The 25,165-nt window shown below is 42.2% G+C and overlaps 1 protein-coding gene across 4 annotated transcripts in view; it reads right to left on the bottom strand.

Annotated features, from left to right (window-relative positions):
• Nucleotides 1–25,165, bottom strand: part of LOC134531911 (transmembrane protein 198) — a 329,748-nt gene that overhangs the window by 23,460 nt on the left and 281,123 nt on the right. For all 4 annotated transcript variants that reach the window (XM_063367948.1, XM_063367949.1, XM_063367951.1 and 1 more), the window contains one exon: nt 19,432–19,654. In XM_063367948.1, coding sequence (XP_063224018.1) covers nt 19,432–19,645 — 214 coding nt within the window. In that variant the 5' untranslated portion in view covers nt 19,646–19,654. The remainder of the gene's footprint in view (nt 1–19,431; nt 19,655–25,165) is intronic.

Below are 25,165 nucleotides of genomic sequence, written 5' to 3'. Positions count from 1 at the left end.
ACAGCAGCGCCGCGGTGGGGTGGGGCGACCCCCGCTCGCCCGCCGTGCACAGCAGCCGCAGGAGGCGCAGGCGGGTGGCGGGGTCCCCGGGCAGACCGCAGTCAGCGAGGCGTCGCCCCAGGGCGCGCGGAGACTGGTCCAAGAGCAGGAGCCCGCCGTCGCCAGCCGCCAGGGCCGCGGCCATCGCCTGCAGCTCGGCGCGCGTCGTCCGCGGAGGACACTCCACCTCCTCCTCTTCCTCCTCTTCTTCTTCCTCCACCTCCTCCTCCTCCTCCTCTTCTTCTTCCTCCTCCTCCTCCTCGCCGTCGTCCTCCGGAGCGCGGGGACACCCCGATACGCGATGCCCGCCTCCCCCCGTCCCGTCGTCACCCATCGCGCCCGACGCGCGGCTATCAGTCCCGGGTGTTCGTTCACTCGTCCCGTCGCCCCGTCGCCACGGAGACGCGCATACACATTGTTCGTTTCGGTTTCCGTCGTTATTTCCGAGACGCTATACCGCTATTTGGGAAGGCCCCCCCCCCCCCCCCCCCCCCCGGCAATCGCTTGATTGGAAATCAAGACGCCCGAACAGTTCACGGACGTATATCCGACATCCCCGTCACTTGTTCGTGCAAATTGTACACACGCAATTTCCCTCGGGGGGGGGGGGGGGGGGGGGGGATTTATATATTTAAAAAAAAAATGTGAGATTTATTTAACTGACCCCAATCTTAACTGCCTTAAAATTTTTGTTCGTTAAATCTTAATTTTCTTCTGCCACTTCGCGATATGTATTTTTTTTCTTTTGTTTTGATGGTGAAATATAAGATTTGCATTTACCTTCTGCACACACCCAAATTATGGTGAAGAATTTGACGTGCCAAAAAAGATGAATATTAATTCATAAAAATCTTCCGTACTTCCAGAGAAGTGTTTCAGTGGTAAGTTAAATTATAGGAAATTACTTCATCTCTAAAACTGTTTCTGAACAGCGACGATGTGCCCTTTAACAACGCGGCCTAAACCGAAGGACCCTACCCGTTAGCACATCATCGAACCCGCGAACATGCTATAAATGACATCCCATCTTTTCACGTATGTGTATCAAATTGTGAGTTCCACGTGTCGGGACAGCCGGAAGATTAAAAATTTGCATCCAAAGTGGGGATTTGAATTTTTTAAAAAAAATCGATTCGTTTGTAGCGGCGACAGCAGCCCTTGCAACCTGCGTCGGTCGTCGGGAATCTAATAAACAACCGCGTGCAGTGTGTTCCTCGAGGTGTGAAAAATGGAAGGGGGGTGTGAGGGAGAAGGGGGGCCGGATTTAAAAGCAGCGAGGGCGTATCGCCGACGGGCTAACTCGCTTAGTTCCGGTCGACCGGCGGCGAAACGTCATTTATCGGCCCACCGGGCGGTTTTCGAGGCGATTTTTCACGTCAGGCAGGGCACTGGAAGCCCCCCGTCAATGAGCAAATTGGGTTTTCCTCCCTCTCAAATTTCCTCCCGCGCTCAATCTGCTGTCAGGATAGCGGGAGATGTATCCCGGAGTCCACGCAGTGCCTAATTCGTAGGCACCAGTAAAAACCTGAACGCTCACCAAACTCCAATAAGTAGAGACCTGAAAAATTTGCGGGTTCTTTTCGTGTTATGCTAAAATTCAAATAATTATACCTTAGTGCTGCTTCTGCCATTGTTCCACTGTTAATCTGGAGTAATGAGGGCCAATTAGAGACCCTCACTCATTGAAGTGTCTAATCACAGGCCACCCAGTCGAGACGACTCAAAAGTCAGCAGCCAATGAACAGTTGGCATTTTCCCGAGTGTGTGGAGGATATTGGAGTCTATCCTGGAGGTCACTGAACCCGCGAATTTTTCCGGTCTCTAGCAATGAGGCATGCCCGCGCCTTCTTCCTTGTGATTGGCGGCCGTCTAGAGAAGCCGTGGCCTTATTTGGTCATGGCCATTCAGGACGCGTTTGCTTCCGCGCTCGATGACTGTGATTGGTGTGCCGACAGTAGATGTGTACCTGAAAGAAACTCGACCAATCAAGAAACACACGACGATTCAACAGTAACACACGCGTTAGATTCGACATCTTTCTCGCGGAAAATACGTGGCCCCGCTAATATTTATTCCGTAGAAATAGGTCAGATTTGGTGCCATCTCTGTCATTGAAAACAGCTCACATGAAAGTACTGACTGTTAGAAATCGCTGTGAATCCACGGGCTCTCCAACGAACGGAGCACCTCAAATGTTGTTCGTAATTCCAAACAACTACGCCGCATTGCTACTACAGATTTCCGTGTTCCGTTATAAACAGAGCAAGCTGGCACGTGGAAATGTATATTTTCTGTCGTAGACTTAAAAGTTTTTTAAGTTTTGTTAATACCTCGTTGACTTCGTGTTAAAAGTACGTGAAACCAGTGGCTACACGTATTTTACAGAGTTAGTCGGTAATTTACACGATACCTGGATAATATGTAGAGCAAATAATATTCTGCGTATTCATTTCACTTCAAGTTAGAATAAACTCGCCTATACATAATCAAGCGGTTTCATTTTTCAGAATGCCCATTGATCGATAACAAGGTCAAGTCATTTGGCGTAACCACTTCTCCTTGTTTGTAACTGGCTCTGGGTTGTCAAGGGCGCGTCAAGAGCTATGCAGTCCAATCAAAAGACGCGAAGCAGATGCATATGTGCTTCCTGTCTACTTAGCTACCCCATTAATCAGCGAAATAATCGTGGGTCTTAATAATCTGTTACTAGTGTTCGTCGTATCTTTCAGATATGTTAACAGAGTCAGATTTGTATTTGTGTTAGGCCCCTTTCTACAATGGCACTAAAACGGAGACGGATCCCCCGGAACATTTCACTACCGCGTCTGCTGCTTCCACAAGGCACGGAAACTTAACAGATGGCAACCAAAAACATTTCCATTTTAAGGTTACGAAATATTTAATTAATTTTAAAAAAAATATGTTTCGAAACCATAGCTTGGGCAGAATTTACATAAATAATAAAACTAAACTAAAAATTAATAATAGAACGCTAGATATTATTTTACTTAAAACAATTTTTAACGTATTTAGAACATAAATAGAAATGGCTACCACCGCAACCAAGCACTCGGATTCTATTGGTCGCACGGAACAACGTAAACGAAAGAGCTCAGCATTGCCAAGCTAATCCGTCTCCGTCTGCGAGCTTCTGTAGAAACACTTCTATGAGATCCGTCTCCGTTTACGTGGTCCGTCTCAGTCTCATTGTAGAACGGGCCTTAGTGAGGCGGGATGATAAGTGCAACGCTCGCTGGTACTTCTAGAGCGACGGTAGCGCAAGGCATCGGACTGCGCAGTCATTCAGTAGTGCATGGCATAGGACAACTATATAAAATTTTGAGCGGTAACCATAACACTGATTGGCGGAGAAAAATGAAGATAGTGTGTAATGCGAGTCTCTTGAGTGCTTTCAAGAAAATGTTTTCTGAAATACATAATTCTGAAGACATGCGTTTTAGCCATTTTCGATAGGCTATTCTAAAAAATACAGTTGAAAACCAGAATACGGAAGCAGAATTACGTAGCTTCTCTCGGCGAATTCTTGATTTTTTTTGGTAAACACTGCACTCGGATGTCTTGAGGTGGACGCACCACAACGCTGAAATACCACAACGCCGAACGTACAATAACGCCGAAAACCATAACGCCGAATGCCAAATTGACTGCAACGCCGACAGCTAGAAAACTGCTGTGTACCGCAACGCCGAATTACCACATCGTCGAAATACATTAACGCCGAAAAATGTCATTGCAGGACTGCCACAAAGGCTAGGTTAGGTAAGGTTAGGTTAGGTTAGGTTAGGTTAGGTTAGGTTAGGTTAGGTTAGGTTAGGTTAGGTTAGGTTAGGCTCGGTTAGGCTAGCCTAGGTTAAGTTAGGTTGTGGTATTTCGGCGTTAAGATACATTTAAGAAACACACAAAAATTCATTCAGTTGTTTTTTGTTTTGCTCCTGTGTCACCCCCTCCCCGCAGCAACATTTTTCGGCGTTACTGTATTTCGGCGTTGTGGTACACAGCAGTTTTCTAGCTGTCGGCGTTGCGGTCAATCTGGCATTCGGCGTTGTGGTATTTCGGCGTTGTGGTAACGACCCTGTCTTGAGCAGACCGTGCGTGCGCGCGCCCGGGCGGGCGACCTCAGCTGCCTCCCCGTGGGGCAGGTAAGGCCCCTCCGTGTCGACGGGGAGAGACGACTCGGGGGTTATCTCAAGCGAGCATCGCGGCAAGGGGAGGACATCGCCCCTCTCCCTGCTGATCGCGCCGTCCAGACAACCGGACACGAGACAGCCCCCCTCCGGCGGGCGGGCGCAGGTTGAGTTACGTGCTCGGAATACCTTCGAGCCGCGGGCGTTTATCATCTGCTCCAGTCTTGAGACAGTCTTGAGCGCGACCAACGACATTCCTATACCCACATCAAGCTGGGTTTTATATTTCACTGTAACACATTTATTACTTCTTTGTATTCATTTTTTTTACACTGTATATTTATTTGTACTTTCACAAGTTATAGTCAAAGACCTGCAAAATTCGCGGATTCATTCGGTGACAGGCTAGAATTCAAACACATATACCTCTTAGATAATTTTGCTATTGGCTTACTGTTCATCTGAACGAATCTCAACCAGTTATAAACCCTCAACCAAAGAAGGATCGAATCACAGACAAACCAGCTGAGACGACTTACAAGTCGGCAGCCAATAAACTTGCGTTATTTGCCCGAGTGTTGCAGGGGTATGTGCAGTCTATCCTGAAGGCCATCGAAACCGCGAATTGTTGCAGGTATCTAGTTATAGTCTTTGGAAACCCAGCTGCGAAACGATATCACTTGTAAAACTTCAAGGCAGATCTTTGTTCCATTGGCACTTTTATAAAGCTCTGCCTTGCAGTTTTACAAGTGATATCGTTGGCAACTGGGTTTCCAAATATTTTCCTTGTAAAAAGTACAAAAATATTGTTTATAGTGTAATTAAGTTAAACTTCTTTACAGCCGTTAGGGTAAGTCAAGGCGATGGTTTATCAAAAGAGAGGAGCGTAACGTCAAACAAACACTGCTTCGCCCAGGAGCGGGACGGTCGATAGCGGAGAGGAGTGGGGCACTCGACAGCATGTTTTCGTTATGGCCCACTTTCATACTTAACGCACTTGCCTACGTGCATACTTGACCTCTCGCATACTTGCACACATTATTATACACATTATTATTATTATTATTATTATTATACCACTAATCTGTGAAGTTTTACTTGTAACTTGCATGGCGGGATTTATTTCCACGACTGTTTTACATGTTAGTAATAATGTGCATAAATGATAAAATTACTCCAATTTGGCATATATAACATTTTAGGCACCAACAAATGCCTCACGTTAAGCTACGAGATTTAGGCAATGTTTTAACACTGGCCCAGTAAAAAAAAAAAAAAAAATATATGATCCTGATTGCGTGCCTATATTTTCTTTCCCTCGCGCTGACAAATTTTCCAATTTGAAGTTTAACTTTGTCAGTGTCTATCAAAAATTATAAGTATTAATAAAAAATCATAGGCTATGCAATATTGTAGCCCATTTTCCTTATATTTCATTAGTAATTGATCATATATTGAATGATTTTATTTACTTCGTTCTCATTAAAATGTTTAATTTTTTTATTTTACTAAATGTCTCATAGAAAATGCATACACAGAAACTACAAAATGTTTGTACATAATATATAATTTAGAAATTTTATAATTCAATGTATAAACTAAAGTTTTGCGGATTGGATTTTACATTTTAATAGCCAAAATTAGGAAATTATTTTTTCCTTCCCATGTTTTGCGTTTAATTTTGGTGTTATTCAGTTTTATCTATTCACCACATAATCTTGCCTGAAATTATTAATTATTTGGTCTAGACTGTTGTATATGATTTCATTTTCTGGAATTTAAATTTTTTTTTTCTACTGCTGCTGCGTGAACATATGGGTAAATACAGTTAAGTTGTACCACTGTTGTGAATTTTCTTCACAAACACTTAAGAAAGTAAATGCACCGACTTTTGAAAGTTAGCTGGTGGTAAAATACACCTTAATATTGTACTATAATTTTGTATGTTTGGCAGTGGTGTGAATTGAATCGTCACACACCTACAGTTGGTAGTTTACCAGTGATTTTATCATTTCAATAAATGTTAATCAATTTTTTAAAGACGCTTAAGGACAATATATATTCCAATCAAACCATGAATCAAGACCATGAAATCGCGTGTTATAATTTGGAGTTAAGGGGCCCACCTGGTCAGGGGTGTATTTGTGTTAATGAGGCGGGGTGATAAGCGCGACGCTCGCTGGTATTTCTAGCACGGTATCACCTCTATGCGCAAGGCTCTGAACTGGCGAACAGTCTTCTCGTCGTGCATACGACCACTATGAAATTTGAGCGGTGACCGTAACATTATATGGCGGAGAAATGAAGATAAACGTGTAATTGAAGGCCCTTACGTACTTTCAAGAATCTGTGCCGGTTGTTTTATGCCTAAAAATTACTCTGAAAACACGCCTTTTGCCCATTTTCACTCTTCTAAAAAAATACAGTTTGAAAGATTAATCCGGAATCAAATATAATTTCGGGCCGTCAGCGAATTCTTAAATGCTGTTTGTAAACAGACCACACTCGGATTATCTTGAGCAGTTATCAAATCGGTTGTTTTTCCTGAAGCTCTGCGCACCTCGTGTGTGCCCGGGTAGGCTGGGGTCTTAATCGATTCTATGTGGGTTTCGTCGCAAACTCTTCATTGGGTTTTCTCAAAACCCTAATAATCTTAGGTTATTATTTTAATTTTATGGAATCACTAAAAAAACATTTAATAAATTTATGATGAAACGATTTCTAAACAATTACCCACATGTACTTACACCCTTAATATAATTTTAAATCACGAGAAGAAATTACGAACTCATACACTGTCAACTTGTTTTTGTAAATGGAACAGAGTTATTCATGCAAAATTACAAATTTTTTAATTTGCACATTTACACGGGGAAAAAACTCTATTACTGCAAAATAGTGTTCGCAGTAATAGTGGGTTCGGATTCTTACCCGACCATTTAAGCTTTGTTTTGTCCCAGTACCTCCAAATGTTAAAGTTATTTATAAACCGTTCCCTGAATAGCTGTTCTGAAAATACCGCGCTCATTAATAAGCCCAATAAAACAAAATAAAGTCTAATTACTGAATATTCGATTAACTTTTTCCGTGGTTTTAAAAAAAATTATCGTCGAATGAATATTTAATGAAAATATAAAATTATGCGTCAATTTTCGTAAGAAATACTCAGTATTATCTCGAATATTCAAAAAAGCCATAGTCATGTTTTGTACAAAGTAACAATATCTTCCTTGTACTATTAAAAACTATTTCTTGTCATCTGTTTTCCGAAGACGTCTTATAAAGGCACAGAAAAAATGTTTTATGTAGAAGCATGATGCTGTAGGAAGCCACCCTTTGAGAATGGCAGGAGCTGGACCTCTATGGACAAGGAGAATGGTCGTTGTTCAGACACGGCGTGGCTGCACCGCAGCGGGAACAGCTGGCGCGGGCCAACGCCTCGTCGCCATGGCAACGGGAGGACTTCGATTGGTCGCGCGTAGCGCGCCTGAAGTCGGGAGCGTCTGGCGCTACCAGGGGAAGAGTAAGGGGGAGGGGGGGCAGGCATGCAGACAAAAAGGAAACTCGTGCATGCACAACAAATCAAATTTTCTCTCCCTTTCCAAATTTCCCGACTTCAGCTATAACACCCCTTTTTTTTTTGTCTTACAGTGAATTTACATTTCTATTTTTTATGCCTTATTCTTGAATTTACATTTCAATCGTCGAATAATGTTTACTAATCAGAAACTGGATAACCGGATACGCTCTTTGTGTAAAATTACACAGCCAGGGTTTTATTCCAGGGGGTGTTCTACGATGAAAGCTACTCTCATCTAAGGCTCTCTAAAATTTCCACTGATGAAATTTATAATTAAAAATTTTAAAGCACGATACTTTTGCAGTCTTAGAGACACGTGCATTTATCAAAAATTTTGTGGGAAAAAGTTGCGTGATCTTGATTGTATAATTTATTTGTTATAGTATTTTCAAAATATATATGAAAATTTGTAGACCTCAGCCCCCACCTCATCCTGACCATGAGCCTTGAGAGGATCAACATTTTATGACACTTTTTTTTTTAATTCTTATAATGCAGTTAGTTACTAAGCAGTTCGGGGCAGCCAAAATCCCAGAAGTACTTCTGTGTGTCATTCTATCCTTTTTTTTATATATAAAGGCTGCATACAGATACGCAGAAGCAACGGGGAAATCATTGACTTGCCTTGCTAACCCCCTACAATCTAAAAGCAAGATCGTAACTGTAACCGTGAAATGGAATTCCCCTCCCCCGGGGAATCAATAGATTTTCGCCCCTGTTGATAGATATGCGAAGGGTAAGGGGAGCAGCAAACACTACATTTCTTACCCTCACCAATTCTCTCCAAAATTAATTGTATGAAATTTGCGTTTGCATCTGCACAGAATTTTTGTGATTGGTGTGCTGATAGCAGACATTCACCTGAAAGGAACTCGACCAATAACGAAATACAAACGATGCTACAGTACGTTAACTCTCAGCTCGTCTTGAAATATTTTCATCAAAAATGCGAGCCCCTAAGCATTATATACTTTGATTCTACTGTCATTTTGTATGACTACTGTCCAGTGTACCTATTCTGTTTTTCTTTTGTGTGTGAGTGATTTTATGTGTGTTGTGCCTAACAGGTAAAATTTTTATAACTTTTGACCACCAGACGTATGAGAAAAAGGAAGGCGGGGAGGTTAGGCGGGATATCCCCCCCAACCCGAAGTTATGAAAAAAATTGGCAAAATATCAGTGAAGACAGTATGTTACAGTATGAATAGCCACGTCACCCACGGCTACTACTGAAATCCCACGTGCCAGTGCGTTATCGTGTCAATATTTTGAATACAATGTCAATTTTTTAAACACACGTCTTAATTTTTTTTTTCGTTTTGTCTACCCCCCCCCCCCCCCTTCCCTCTTTTCCCTTGCACACTGACGTCTGGAAGGTCAATAACTGCATTCTCACTAACCCACTCAAGTGAAGAAAACCACCTCTCATCAACTACATCCAAAACAAACAACAATATAATTGTATTACACATTTAATGTTAGTCAGCCTAACTGCCGTTTGCTAATTTTTTACTGTTTATTTATCTTCCGCGCGATCCACTTTCAGCAGGAAAATTGCTTGAAAAAGATTTCATCAAAATATCTGAGTTACTTATCCAACCCTTTTGTACCTTTCTCGGCTTGAATCTTCCTTCCAAAGCACGCTCTCGGTGGAAGGGTTATGTTACATTGTTTCTTCCTTCTCACTCCCAAATATACAGCTCCGAGTGGAGAGTGGAACGAAAAACATTACTTCAGTACAAAACATTTTTCACCTGGGATTCTTTTTCCGTTGTTTTTCACCCTTCCTGCAAGAAAGAGTCTTACTACGCACTACACCTTTGTACACACACATCACAGTCCATTTAAAAAAAACCATTCACACTTTATTTTAGTCCCACATAAAAAAATCCCTGTTGAAAAAAAATCCAAAGAAACATGGAACGGAGTTGTTTCGTGGATTCTCTTAGTTCCACGCTAGACTCAAATGATCTACACATATTCAAGCCCTTTTTAAGCATGGAATTGAGAACAACAGATGGCATGCTGGGACGCAGTTGACGTCACTTTCTGCCCCCACCATCGCGATATTGCAACTCCCAAAACATTACCTATTTATGGTTAGTGAGAAGAGCCAGGATTATTTGGCGGATTCATTTATCTACAGGCTAGACTCAATTGCCTATATATACTTAAAATATTTTAGACTGCTCATTGGTTGATAACAAGGTCGCATCCTTTGGCGGGTTACACGTGATTGAGCAACCACTTATGTCCTTGTTTTTAACTGTCGCAGGGTTGTCACGAGCACTGTAGTCGACATCAAGCAGATGTACGTGTGATTCAAGTCCACTTTGCTACCCAATGACTCCGCGAAATATTAGAGGCTCCATTAATAAGTAGAGACCTGAAAAATTCGCTAATTAATCTCGTATTAGGTTAGAATCCAAACTCGTTTACCTCTTTGCTGCTTGGGTGATTTGTAGGGACCGGAAAAATTCGCGGTTTAGATGGTCTTCAGGATAGTCTATGCATTCCACTGTACACTCGGGCAAATAACGCAAGTTCATTGGCTGCTGACTTTGACTGTGGTTTTGACTGTGATTCAATCTTTCTTTGGTTGAGGGGTTATAATTGGTTGAGATTCGTCCAGATTAACAGTAAGCCAATAGCAAAATCATCTAAAAGGTATATGTATTTGAATTTTAGCCTATCGCCGAATGGATCCGCGAATTTTTCCTGTCTCTAGTGATTGGACCACAGTTTACCTTAAGAGCTCACTGCTAACGAAAAAACCTTCTACAAAAGAAGTATCGATTCACAAGCAACCCGGATAACAGGTTTTAAAAGTTAGTAGCCAATAAGCACGTGGTATTTACGCGAGTATGTATAAGATTTTCAAGTCCACCCTAGAGGTCATTGAAAACACGAATTTTTCCGGTCCCTATTAATAAGTAGAGACCTGCAAAATTCGCGGATTCATTGACCTCTAGGATAGACTCCACAGTCCTTTAAATACTCGCAGAAATGACACCTGTTCATTGGTTACTGACGCGTGAGACGTCTCAACTAGGCCGTCCGTAATTCGGCACTTTCTTGTTTTAGTGTTTCCCATTGGCTCACAGTTCCCCGGATAAAATGTGGGCCAATCGCAGAAGCGGTACGAACGTATAGTTGTTTTGATGCTAGCCTATCGCGAAATGAATCCGCGAATTTTGCATGTCTCTATTAATAAGTATAAGTTATAATCTCCATTATTAGGATACGGAAATTTCGCGCAGTCATTTACTCGCAAGCTAGAATGCAAACCTTCACACTCTCGCACTGTGTTCATGATTGGCACGCAGTTGTTTGGACACGCCCCTCTACGACCGTGAGCCAACGATGCCCAGAGGAGAGATGTAAGCGAATCAGGTAGTGCCAATTAAAAAGAAAAAAATTTCTCTGGCTAAGAAATCAACCATTGGGAAAACAAGTATGGGTTGAGCATACCTATAGCTTTGAATTCTATCCCGAGGCCAGGCGAATTCGCGAAAATTCCGGGTCTCTATCCATTATTAGAGACCTGTAAAATTCGCGGATTCATTTCGCGATAGGATAGAGTCCAAATACGTTTGACATTATTTTGCTTCAGTGATTGGGCCACAGTTTATCTAAAGGACTCTGGGCCAATGAAAAATATTTAACAGAAAAATTAGCGAATCATGATCATTCCAGTCAACAGGTGTTACGCGTTGGTAAACAATCAGCAGATGTAATTTGCACGAGTGCATAGATGATGATGGAGTCTATCCTTACAGGTCTCTATCCATTATTAAAACACAGTCACTTCCATTAAATGCAATCCTCTAAAACTGTTTGCACGATGCAAACACTGCACTTCTCCCGAAGTTCTTGTTGTCCCGCAAACATGGCGCAGGCCATCAGCCGAACAAAACAAAATGGCTTCACGCAGTATCCGTGTAGTAATTTGTGCATAGGAACTGGAAAAATTCGCGGTTTTGATGACCATCGCTGTACTCTGTTCACTCAGGCAGATAACGCCAGTTCGTTGGTTGCTGACATGTGAGTCGTCTCAAATTGGTTTGCCTGTGATTTCATTACTACTTTTGGTTGGGGGTTTCTCGTTAGTTGTCCCGATTAACAGCTCAAAAGTCATATGTATTTGAATTCTAGCCCATCGCAACGTGAATCCACAAACTTTTTCCGGTCTATATGCATGCACGACGACCAACCCCATTCATTTTGCCGAGTGCACTGGCCGCTTCCAAAGTCAAAGGCTTTTACATTTTTTTGGACTATGTTGCCCATGATTAGAGACCCGGAAATTTCGCGGATTCTTCTGGCCTCAGGATAGAATTCAAAGTTATAGGTGTGCTCGACCCATGTTTACTTTCCCATTTGTTGATTTCTTAGCGAGAACATTTTCATCCTTGTTAATTGTCACTACCTGATTCGCTTACTTCTCTCCTAACTGGGCGTCATTGGCTCACGGTCGTAGACGGGCGTGTCCAAACAACTGAGTGCCAATCATGAACACAGTGCGAGAGTGTGAAGGTTTGCATTCTAGCTTGCGACTAAATGAATCCGCGAAATTTCCGGGTCTCTACCCATGATCTGTTCAAACCAAGTCTCCCTGTTTGAAAAATTACTCAGGTCGTGTCAAGATAAATTTACTCCTATAACTACAGTGAAACATACGCTTGGACAGGAAACGATATTCGTGGATTCATCTCACGATACGATTAAATTCAAATAAGCATGCTTCTAAGCTGTTTTGCTCTATTGACACACAAGTTGAGACGTATCACTAGAGACCTGCAAAATTCGCGGATTCATTCGGTGATAGGCTAGAATTCAAAAACATATACCTCTTAGATAATTTTGCTTTTGGCTTACTGTTCATCTGGACGAATCTCAACCAGTTATAAACCCTCAACCAAAGAAGGATCGAATCACAGACAAACCAGCTGAGACGACTTACAAGTCGGCAGCCAATGAACTTGCGTTATTTGCCCGAGTGTACAGGGGTATGTGCAGTCTATCCTGAATGCCATCGAAACCGCGAATTTTGCAGGTCTCTACGTATCACCAGACGGCATACAATGAACAGATGAAATCTTCCAGAGTGTACGGAGGACCGCGAAGTCCAGCCTGGAGGTCAGTTAAAATGTTTATTTTCCAGTCCTTGCATGAGAATTATAATATAAGTTACCGAATGAACCCGAGACCCGAAAATGTTACGCGTAAGCAATTAAGTAAGTCAACATGCCGTAGCTCGTTCCAACCCATTTGATTGGTGGAACCATTTTATACAGGGCTTGAAAGATTTTGTTGACTTAACACGGAAATTTACTGTAGCACAAAAACATAATTTTCACTGCACGAGCCAGGTGAGAAATATTCCCGCGAAATTTTTCCTGCCTGGATATAAACAGCAAGAGCAAGCTATAGATTAGTAGAGACCTGCAAAATTCGCGGATTCATTTCGTGATATGCTACAAAATTCAAATAATTATACCTTGGCGCTGCTTGTACCACTGGTTCACTGTTAATCTGGAGTAATGAGGGCCAATTAGAGACCCTCACTCAAAGAAGTGTCGAATCACAGACACTCAGTCGAGACGACTCACAAGTCAGCAGCCAATAAACAGGTGGCATTTGCCCGAGTGTGTAGAGTGTAGTAGAGTATATCCTGGAAGTCATTGAATCCGCGAATTTTACATGTTTCTATATATTAGGTATATGGAGAAGAAATATTTTTTGTGAACAACGCAGATTGACATATTCGCCATTGGAACTGTCACAAATACCCGTCATGGCGGACGGTAGCTGGTATATTTTGCCTAGGTTTTAAAATATCGGGTTAACTTTATCCTAGAGCATATAACAGTCGGTTCAACGGCTGGGTACGGGTCACGGTACCGGTATCGGAGTCAGAAAACTTGTATTGTGATGCCAAGGCCACCATTTTGAGTGACCTTTACCTTTGACCTTGACATTGACCGCCTCGCTTCCGATGTATTTTTAATTAAAATTAAATTTTAAATGTCTATAAGGGTCATAACAAGTACGGTAGGTAATGGAACATCGAACTTACGTGCATAAGACAGAACGAGGCTAGCACACACTATGAATAAACAGCAGAAACAATGATAACGAACAGTAGTCATCATATGTGGCGACCTCCAGAAAAAAAATGGTAGAATCATGTAAACCAAGATGGCGGCATCCAGCCAAAAAAAATGGTGGAATCATGTAAACCAAGATGGTGGCATCCAGCCAAAAAAAATTGTGGAAAAATGTAAACCAAGATGGCGGCCTACAGCAAACGAAAACCAGATGGCGGCCGTGACGTCACATTCAATGTGGCGGAAATAGGCACTGGCACCACGATCCAGACACAGCCGCACGACCTACTATTATATAGGTACTACTTCCTAGTTTAAATATACGAGGAGTTTATTTTTCCTTACAAATGTATTAGAAGGGGTGTATGACACGGGATGATAAATGCGACGCTCCCTGGTGCTGTGCTATGTAGAGCAGGGCTGTGGAATGGCGCGCAGTATCCTAGTCGGGCATAGAGCAACTATGAGATTTGAGTGGTCACCAAAACATTATATATCGGAAACATGTTGATAAAATGCAATTATTCCCTCGAGTGTTTCCAATAACTAGGGACACCTGTATTTCGCGAATACATTTCGTTTCAAGGCATTTCACAAAATACTGTAGCTTTTCTCCTGTGGTTATTGGCTGAGGTCGGTGAGAGGTGTCGTCCCGCTCTTGACGGGGCCAATGAGAATGTGGTCACCGTACTGCTGCACCCTCACAATTTGCCATGACTCTTAGAAAAAGCTACAATATTTTGTGAAATACCTTGACATGAAATGAAATCGCGAAACACAGGTGTCCCTACCAATAATATATACAGAAAGTTTCATGACCATAAATAATAGGGGAGGGAGGAACGCGTTTTGGTTTTACCCATTTTTACTCTTCTGTAAATACAGATTATAGACGAGACACGGAAACAGAACTACTTGTCCACCCTCAGAGATCTCATGGATGGCTTCCGTTAGTTTTCAAATCGCGAGGATTAATTCTTCTTGCAGCACTGCGCATCGTGTGTGTGTGCCCGGGTGAGCGTGGTCCTTGATTGGTGATACGAGGACTCTGGCGACTGTGCTGGCCAACCAGCCATCGCGTCTGCCTGCGGGTGGGACGCGATACAGGTATCGCTCCATCCATCCATCCATTACCGCTACACGCCTAATCCGATTAGCAGGGGCGCCGCCTTCGCTACACCCTGTTACGACACACCTTGCAGCACACGTGCGGGCTCGGCCTCGCCGCGACGTCAGCGCAACAGCGGAGTCGGCGCGAAATACCGGGACGGCGCTTCGGAGCGAGGCTGGCGAAAAGCGAACGGGAGGAGAGGGGGTGGGGGAACGAGGACTGTCGACGATGCCGCGGACCCAAGGTCTCAAATACGGCAGCCACGCCCTAAAGGGGGCTTTTTGGGGGTGGCCGTGCCGAGACGGAGCGTTTCTTCGCCGCCGCATCCCGCCTCGTCGAGAGGTCTGCCGCGAGAGTGTAGGCAAGAGACTTACTCACAGGTGTGATAGCGAAGCTCATAGATTTTAACTCGACGGGTGCCGGCGTTGACTACTGCGATACATTGTAGTAAACTGAAGTAGAAACTAAAGTTAATGTGGAGACCTTATTTTATAACCTCTCATTGCCTTCAAGTTCCCAAGTAAGAAAGGAAGTAATGAAACATTCCAGTAAAGATAGCGACATAACAACCCCTCCTCCTCCCCCGACGCTTTCTCATTGAGCCCGGAGAATTCTCTGCAGCTCTCGAGGGTTCGTTAAGTTCCCAGAGCCCCGTCTGCGTAAAGTAAGCATAATTTGGGATTGTTCTCGGAGATTCTTGGCCAATGAGAAACCCTCGACTAAAGAAATACTTAAACACAGGCTGCCCATTTCTGACGTTTCACAGTCGGCAGCCAATGAACAGGTGGTATTTTCCAGAGCGTACAGATGACGGTGCAGTCTATACTACGGGCCAATGAACACGCGAAATATTTTCTGTCCCTATCGATGAAATCATCATTAGAGACCTGAAAAATTCGAGTTATAATTTGGTGACAGCCTAAACTGTCTATCACTGTAGGTACTCATACTTCAATTACATTTTCATTGGTTCATGGATCTTTGACGAGCCCTGAAATGCGGGAAGTCAATAATAAAATAACGAAATTCTTATGTCAAGGGGCGAAAAAAAAAAATATCTGAACGCCCGTTAGAATGCAAAATGGTATGCCCGCGCCAGCTGTTTCTCCCTTGTGATTGGCTGCCGTCTGCAAGAGACGACATTGCCTTATTTGACGGGGCCATTAAGGACGCGTTTGCCTCTGCACAGAATTATTGTGATAGGTTTGCTGACCGCAGATATGCACCTGAAAGAAACTCGACCAATCACGAAACACGTTTTAACCTTCAGCTAGTCTCTAAATCTTTTTTGCGAAAAATGCATGGCACTACTTATGACCTGACCGGACAGAAGGTACAATTCAGCAGCCGTCAATGAACGAAAGCTACTGGTTTGTAGACAAGTGTGTGTGTGTGTGTGTTGAGTTTACTATGGTACCACAAAATAAGGTTCCTAATCATTAGAGACCCGGCATTTTCGCGGATTCGTTTGGCGTCAGGCTAAAATTCACAGACCTACGTTTACTCCACCCACATATGCTTACATATTGGCTGATGTATTACTGCAGAAACTCTCCTTTTGAGTGGATCTATATGATTCGTATTAGTAGCCAATCACTAATCAGCAAGTGTAATTTCCATAAGTACATGGAGGAACGTGGAGTCTATCCTAGAGGTCTTTGAAACCGCGAATTTTTTCAGTCCCTACATATCTCCATTCCACGGTTTCAGCACGGTTTAGGTGTCCGCAGACGTGAAATACGTAGAGACCGGAAAAATTCAAGGTTTCCTCCCATGATAGGCTAGAACTCAAATTCTGCTGCTTTCCGCCAGCGATTGGTTTATGTAGAAGACTGCGGGCTAATAAAAAACCCTCGACCAAAGACATATCCAACCACGAGAACCTCAGTTAAGACAGCTCACAGTCAGCAGCCCATGAACCAGTTGCATTTGCCCGAGCACGTACAAGACTGTGGAGCCTATCCTCAAAGTCAGTTAACCCGTCAATATGTCCAGTTACCCTAGATATATGCCTTCGCGGTCGCGCGTGAAATCGTGGTGTCCTCTTATCAAAGTACGAGCCGTCGGTGTCGCGTCATCTCGTCGGGGGACGCGTATGGGTGGACAGATGCTGGGACGGTTGAACGGTGAAGATGAAAGAGGGTTGAAGAGGTGAAGGGATAAAGGGGAGGGGGGTTGATTCATGCGCGCTATCTTATCCGTCCTCTACGTCCCTCTTGCGAGATCAGGCCAGGTCAGTGCGCGGCGCGGAGAAGAGGGATGCTGCATGGACCAGCGCCGACCCACCTCCCTCAGCCACAGAGGTGCGCACACGTCGCTGCTAGGAGTTTGTACGGCGACATAGCGATGTGATACAATTTCATTGACTTATGCCACTGCAGTTTTGCACTGTCTGTCATGGAAAATTCAAGAACACAAATTAAGAAATTTAAAAAAAAATGAAAACATAAAACAAAATTGAACAAGCCTAAAATAAGCTGATAACTGATAAACCCAACGATGAACCTAAACAGGCATTACGAACAACACAACGACAACAGCACAGACGAACAAATTCAAACTTAAATATCAGACAGCACAAGTATTCCGGGAAAGTAATTTAATCATAAAAAAATGAATAATAACAGTACAGTCAAACAAAGTGGGCTAACAACGACGATAAAGTTTAAACAATAACAGTAAATGCAGGCAGACAACAAAACCTGGACGACGCAGCGAATATAAGAACACAACTATGAAGATAAACATATATTATGGACAGCGCAACGACAACACCAACGAAAACAGTATGTTTCCTACGACTAAACAGTTGCGACTTTTCGGGAACTGGCCGCTGTTCCCGTCATCAGGCACAAACAGACTGACTGCTTTCATTTTTTATTTATTAATTTCTGTTCCTGAGTTTTCCATGAAAAAGAGCGCAAAACTACAATGGCGTAAAACGAAGAAATTTTACTAAATCAAAATACAATGTTAAGTTACATTTTACAATTGTTTCAGTACGTTACAAAGTTGTGCCTAAAAGTTTTTTTGCTCTATGGTGTACATCTGGCAACAAAGCTAGCCGAAACAAGGACAGCGCTAATAACAGAAATAGCTCATTGGAAAGAGAGAGTAAATGCCCATTCAAACGCACACTGTAAACAACACAGAATTAGGAACTACCAGGAGACGTATGCTGTGACGCGTTAAAGTCACATCTTAACTTCACCATCGCCATATTGTACCGCTTAAAACATTGCGGAAATGGTGTTTGATAACGCCAAGAGACCTGCAAAATTCGCGGTTTCGATGGCCTTCAGGATACTACTGTACACTCGGGCAAATAACGCAAGTTCATTGGCTGCCGACTTGTAAATCGTCTCAGCTGGCTTGTCTGTGATTCGATCCTTCTTTGGTTGGGGGTTTATAACTGGTAAGCCAATAGCAAAATTATCTAAGAGGTATGTGTGTTTGAATTATAGCCTATTACCGAATGAATCCGCGAATTTTGCAGGTCTCTACTTATGATGGTTAGTAGGTACGAATTAGAATCTCCGTCGTTAAACGCAGTCACTTTCATAAACAAAAGTTATTTATTACTCTTTTAAAAGTTCAAAAACTACACTTCAGCCAATGTTATGGGCCTCTAACCGAAATATTGTAATGGGGACAATATGGGAAACAGGTAAGAAAAACGTGAGACAAGCTATTCCAGAGAACCTGGCGGTGTGGAGCGTACCTAAGTTTTTAAGTGCGCGAAAACTAGTAACATCAGTGGCATATAGCGGCGTGGAGCTTAAAATTACTTGAAAGCAATGCTAATAGGCCAGAGTTTCCCATACCGTCCTATTAATATTCGGTCCAACCATTATGTATGAGACCGGAAAAATTCGCGGGATTCATTTCGTATCATGTTAAAATTATATTAATTATACCTTTACGCTGCATTTGCTATTGGTAGAGACCTGAAAAATTCGCGGTTTCATTTCGTGTTATGCTAAAATTCAAATAATTATACCTTAGTGCTGCTTCTGTCATTAGTTCACTGTTAAACTGGAGGACTAAGGGCCAATTAGAAACCCTCACTCATAGAAGTGTCGAATCACAGGCCACCCAGACGAGACGACTCATAAGTCAGCAGCCAATGAACAGTTGGCATTTACCCGAGTGTGTAGAGGATAGTGGAGTCTATCCTGGAGGTCATTGAACCCGCGGATTTTTTCCTGTCTCTAGATATTGGTTCGCTGTAAATCTGGTGGACTCTGGGCCAGTTAGAGACCATCAGTCAAAGAAGTAACGACCAAAAAATTACTCAGGTGACATGACTCACAAATTAGCAGCCGGCGAAAAAACGAATTTTACCAGAGTATATCCTGGAGGTCACTGAACCTGCGAAAAATTGCTCAGCGGAGCGGCCACACAGTGCAGCAGACTGAAACGGAGGACGTAAGCTAGGGGGCTCACCGAAGAGGCTGTAGACGACGCCGAAGACCAGGTACATGCCGCAGATGACGGCGGTCGCCACGTCGTAGTTGTAGTCGACGTAGGCGCAGCGCTCGCCCGCGGTGGGCACGCCCGCCACGCCGCCTTCACCGCCGCCTCCGCCGCCCCCGGGGGCGGTGGTCGCGTTGTGCGTCCTCGCCGTGGGCACGAGCTGGCCGGGCTGCAGCCCCGACATGCTCGCCGCCTGCGGACCACCAGCCAACTCCACTCACCCTCTCGTGACTTGTGACCGCACCTTTAGAAATACCTGTCATTAGGGACACCTGTATTTCGCGATTTCATTTCATGTCAAGGTATTTCACAAAACTCTGTAGCTTTTTCTAACAGTCATGGCTAGAGACCTGAAGAAAAATTCGCTCATTCATTTCACGATAGGCTAGAATCCAAAAAGTTTGCATTTTTGCTACTTCGGTGATTGGGCCACAGTAGGCTATATCTGAAGGGCTTTGGGCCAATGAAAAAATGTAAACAAAGGAAGTAGCAAATCACGACAAACCCAGTTAACAGGTGCTGCGAGTCAGTAACCAATGAGCAGATGCAATTCGCCCGAGTGCATAGCGGATCATGGAGTCCATCCTATAGGTCAATGAAATAGCGAATTTTTCCGGGTCTCTAGTCATGGCATGGCAAATTGTGAAGGTGCAGCAGTACGGTGACCACATTCTCATTGGCCCCGTCAAGAGCGGGACGACACCTCTCACCGACCTCAGCCAATAACCACAGGAGAAAAGCTACAGTATTTTGTGAAATACCTCGACACGAAATGTATTAGCGAAGTACAGGTGTCCCTACCTATCATTATTATCCAGGTAAATTGTGTTGGAACAAACATGGCGTCTAATATATTTAAAATTTTGTTGGTACTCTAATGCATTACGAACACGGCGCTATCTTTAAAGAATTTTTTAAACTAAAAGTTACGTCATATATATATATGTGTGTGTGTGTGTGTATATATATATACACACACACACAAACATACATACATACACACAATATTAACTTGTAACATTTTAAAATACATATTATAACAACACTAAGTAGCCTATATGTAAGCACATTTATTTTTTGCTTAAACGACAGAAATCAGTCTGTAAGTGCTTCCTAAAAAAAAACCTTAACATTATTGGACTGATTTAACATTTAAAAAGTAACAGTAAATTAATTATTTCATTCAACATGGCGTTGAATGTGTAGGCAAACAATTTCTTGTGTTTCTACAGTATGACGAAAGCTGCGTTTGCATTCCAACTAATAGTTGTCAAAACTGATATCCTTATTATTTTAAGTTATCATTTATTTTCATAAATGTAAATTATAACATAAAGTATTGAAGGATAGTTTTACTATTACAAAGTTTAGTTTGGCACACAATTACGCTTAAGTGCATCCCCGATGTTCGCGAAAGTTAATATATACGGATGAATCGCGCGGGTTCGCCCTTTTTTTTTTTCCTCGAGATTTCTGAGACTTCCACAGATGGCAGCACCGTGTTTACACTTGTCCGTTCCAATATATTTCCATTCCATTAACGAAATTACTCCTGCCAAATGATATATACCCAGAGCAGAAGTGCGTGTTCTTATGTACGTGGGTTGTAAGTTGCTTACTTGGCGTAACAAAAAAACTTACTTTAATTTTGCATACAAATAATTAATAGAAATAAAATAAAAAAGGTATGAGGTAATGTATAAAATCGATCAAATTAAGAAATAAATAAACACTCATAATTCAATATTTATATAAATACGTGTGTAAAAATTATTTTTTTAATTTATTAAAATATTCGAATTGATAATAAATTAACAACTTGGAATCCTACATATCTGCGCCCCTGGTCGGCATCTGACCGAGTGCCTAGAGGACCATGGATCAGGTCAGTGGGCCCTGCAGCTGCGACCCTCGTGGCCAGAAGCCGCGCCGCAGAGGCGCCGGCCACTGTAACGGGTGGAGACGGGGCGAGGAGAACCTGTGATGCACCCCTCGGGGCGGGCGCGTGAGTGACGAGGCTGGCTGGCCATGCTGATTGGCCATTCATCGCACGCCCGCGACCGCCGCCGGTAGCCAGACTTGCAGCGCCGCAGACGGGTCGATGCCCCAGCTACAATGCAGCTACGGTTTGTCTGCGCTTTAACAGTCTGAAAATTGCTGCTCGTTTACGGACTTGAACGATTTCCGGGTTCTTTTGAAAAACATGTCCGTGTAAGAAAGAAGATGGATATTTATAACATTTTTAAAGGTCATTTTATAACACTTCAACATGATTAATCAAAGTTTTTGTTCAAAGAAAGTAAGCACTAATAGCTAAATCTGTAAATTTACGAAAATCTCCGGATCATGATTTCCAACCACTGTTCCTCATAAATACAGTGTAAAAGCTGGAAAAAATATCTCGGATCGGTGATCCTCTTCGATAGAAACTCAAGTTTTTTTTAATACTCAGTAAAATTTGAGTGTTTATACTGGTTGTTTGACACGCAGGTCGTCTAAACTGAATTGTCTTTGATTCGACGCTGCTTTAATATGAGGGTATATAGTCTGTGTGCCATGTAACTTGTCTAAGATTTGACAATCCTGAAAAGTGCCGGTATTGGTGAAAAAACATGGTGTGTTGCCTTGCAAGTGAATGTCAAGAAATGGTTAACCACTGGCACTTCTTTCGAGAGAACTGTAAAAAAAAAAGTGTTTCTCGGGGTATTTAAAAAACGTTCGAAAATTTGTTTTTTAAGTCCACGACATATTTCCCCCCCCCCTTTTTTATTCCGCGTTCATGTTTACCTTGTTTACTAGGGAGTCGAAATATGGATTACATAGTTTAAACGAAGGTACCTACAGATGTATGTACGTAACTACGAAAGACGCTGATTACACGAGAAACAATCTTCTTCGAAAACTCCGATAATTTAAGAGTAATTTCTAACAGTGTACAGAGAGGCAGAGAGAGAGAGAGAGAGAGAGATAGAGAGAGAGAGAGGTGCAGGCAATGCAGGCGTGGGCTATGAATAACGCACGAGAGAAACATAACCTGGACGCCGTAACTGCGAGACGCGGAGATAACTTCAGGGGATTCGGGATGACTGCTGAATTAACTATCGGCGCGGAGAACGAGACACCCGCATACACCCGACAGTCGCTGGATCCTACTCGCGCAAGCAGACGGACTCACGGCTCAGCACGCTCCTGGAAATATTTTCGCAACGAGGAAGATTGGCGTAAAACATTTTTATATTCAAACTCCATTTCTGATTTTCAACGTATTTCATAGAGAAACAACAAGAATTAACAATAAGTAGAGACCTGTAAAATTCGCGATTTTTAAATCGCTAAAGGATAGACTCCATGATCCTCTATGCACTCGTGCAAATTACATCTGCTGATTGGTTACCGACTCGTAACACCTGTTGACTGTAATGATCGTGATTCGCTAATTCTTCTGTTAAAGATTTTTCATTGGCCCAGAGTCCTTCAGATAAACTGTGGTCCAATGACTGAAGCAAAATAATGACAAAAGTATTTTGACTCTATCCTATCGCGAAATGAATCCGCGAATTTTACAGGTCTCTAACAATAAGATGAATAAACAACACACGGGAAAGGAAAAAAAGAAGCTATTATCTGTGCTGTCTATGCATTCACACACTTAACATCAGCTGATTTTGGACTTGTTTTTGTTTGTGTTTGTGTATTCATCTTCCTTTATTCTTGTGGTTTCTGTATGGCATTAAGTGAAAACCAGCGATGGCGCGTAAGTCTAGAGGTACGGAATTTCGCGGATTCATTTGGTCGCAAAGCTAGAGTGAAAACCATAATAGTCTTGCACGGTGTCTGTGATTGGACCGCAGTTGTTTGGACACGCCCCTCTGCAACCGTGAACCAATAATTACACGCTAGGAGAGAATTAAACTAATCAGGTAGTGAAATTTTACTAAGAACAAGAGGTACATAGAAATCAGCCAATGGAAAAGCAAACACTGGTAGAGCAAACACACAGCTTTGAATTTTAGCCTGATGTCAAACGAATTCACGAAATTCCCGGGTCTCTACGTATGTCCATAAAAAAAAGTGTTTTACATAAGTTTTAGTATCATTCTCAGCCCGATGTGCGACTCACTGACTATGACTCACTGACTGACTCATGTATAAAAATTTTAACCCACTTCCAGACGACCTAGAAACTTGCAATGACAGCAGGTAAATCTCGGCCCACAACCGGTGGGAAAATTCCAAAAAATTAAATTTTTTTTTAAAACTTTAAAATATTGAAAAAATTAAAAACTTTTAAAAACCATTGAGTTAGGAACTGTCAGGAGACGACATACCGTGACGTAATTGAAGTCACTTTTTAATCTTGCCATCAGTATATCGTGTACGCACAAAACGTCACATGATGGTTAGTAAGTATGAATTAGAATCTCCGTAGTTAAAAATAGTAACAATCATAAAAAAATTCAAAACTGTTTCCACAATGAAAACACTACACTTCCACAATTTTTTTGGGCGTCCAAAGCAATGTGGCGTAAGAAATAGCTGAAGAAAAAAGACCGCTTCACATCATGCAGATATGACCACTCCAGTTAATAAACCTACCAAGCCTGGCCATCGTAGCATTGTTGTAGGAAAATAGTCATTGCAACATCATTATTACAGAATAAGGAAAAAATCTTTTAAACGATATAGCTAAGAATAATTTATATACCTATGCACGTTTATTGATGACAAAACACTATAAAATTGCTAACCAGAGAATTTTCGCGACACCATTTTTCAAGCTGGTTTACACGATCCGACCAATTTTTTTATTTTATTTGTAAGCCATGGTCATAGAATACAAACACATGTAAACATAATATAAAACATGGAGGCATAAGTCTATGGAGTGGGTGTATGTTCTGAAGTTGAAGTTAACCGGTTAGCAATTGGATAGAAAAACATATCGTAGCTCTATAACAGTTAATACACTACAAGTTTGTTTAAAATATTGAAATGAACTCAGAAAGATTCGTAATAATGTCATCATGAAGTGAGTAATGTAAAACACGGTGTAAAACCACATTTTAAATTACACGCAGTACAGTAAAAAACTGGTAAAATAATACTCCCCCCCCTTTTTTTTCTTCCAAAAATTGAACCGAGTTCAAAGATCACGTGTGGGCTGAAGTTTTTTTTTTTTAAGTTAAAGAGGATATGAGGGGGTCCCAAGGGATCACTGCATCTAACAGCAATGAAAGAAATCCACGCAGCCATTTGTAAACAGTGCGGTTATGGCACTGCGATCTCCCATTTTTATCGATATCGTCACGACCCGAGAAAGCCATCCCGAAATCGGTGCAATATATCGCATCGAATACTTGATGGTTGTTCACGACCAAAAACGGCATCGTAAATACTTTGCATCGTAAACATCTTCGCCGCAAAATACGCATCGCAATAAATAACAAAACATCGACAAAACATTTTCTTAAAAAAATCACGTTTCTGTGATATGGGAGTGGGAAATACACTGAAAATTATCATTCAGGCGAATGTGGAGGAGATTCCACATGCTTGCCAAACACTTTGATTATATCCTGCAGTGATCAAATATATATGACGCAATCTTTCAAATATACCGATATACCGCTATATAGCTCTATTTTTTTTTTAGTAAAACCTTTTTTACAGAAGGAAGAGTAATATCAGATTCACGGGGTAGTGG

This window comes from Bacillus rossius, chromosome 5 (assembly GCF_032445375.1).
Source record: "Bacillus rossius redtenbacheri isolate Brsri chromosome 5, Brsri_v3, whole genome shotgun sequence".
In the NCBI taxonomy this organism is placed as follows: Eukaryota; Metazoa; Arthropoda; class Insecta; order Phasmatodea; family Bacillidae; genus Bacillus; species Bacillus rossius.
Note: the sequence above shows the minus strand (reverse complement) of the source record. Positions and strands in the feature narration are given on the sequence as shown.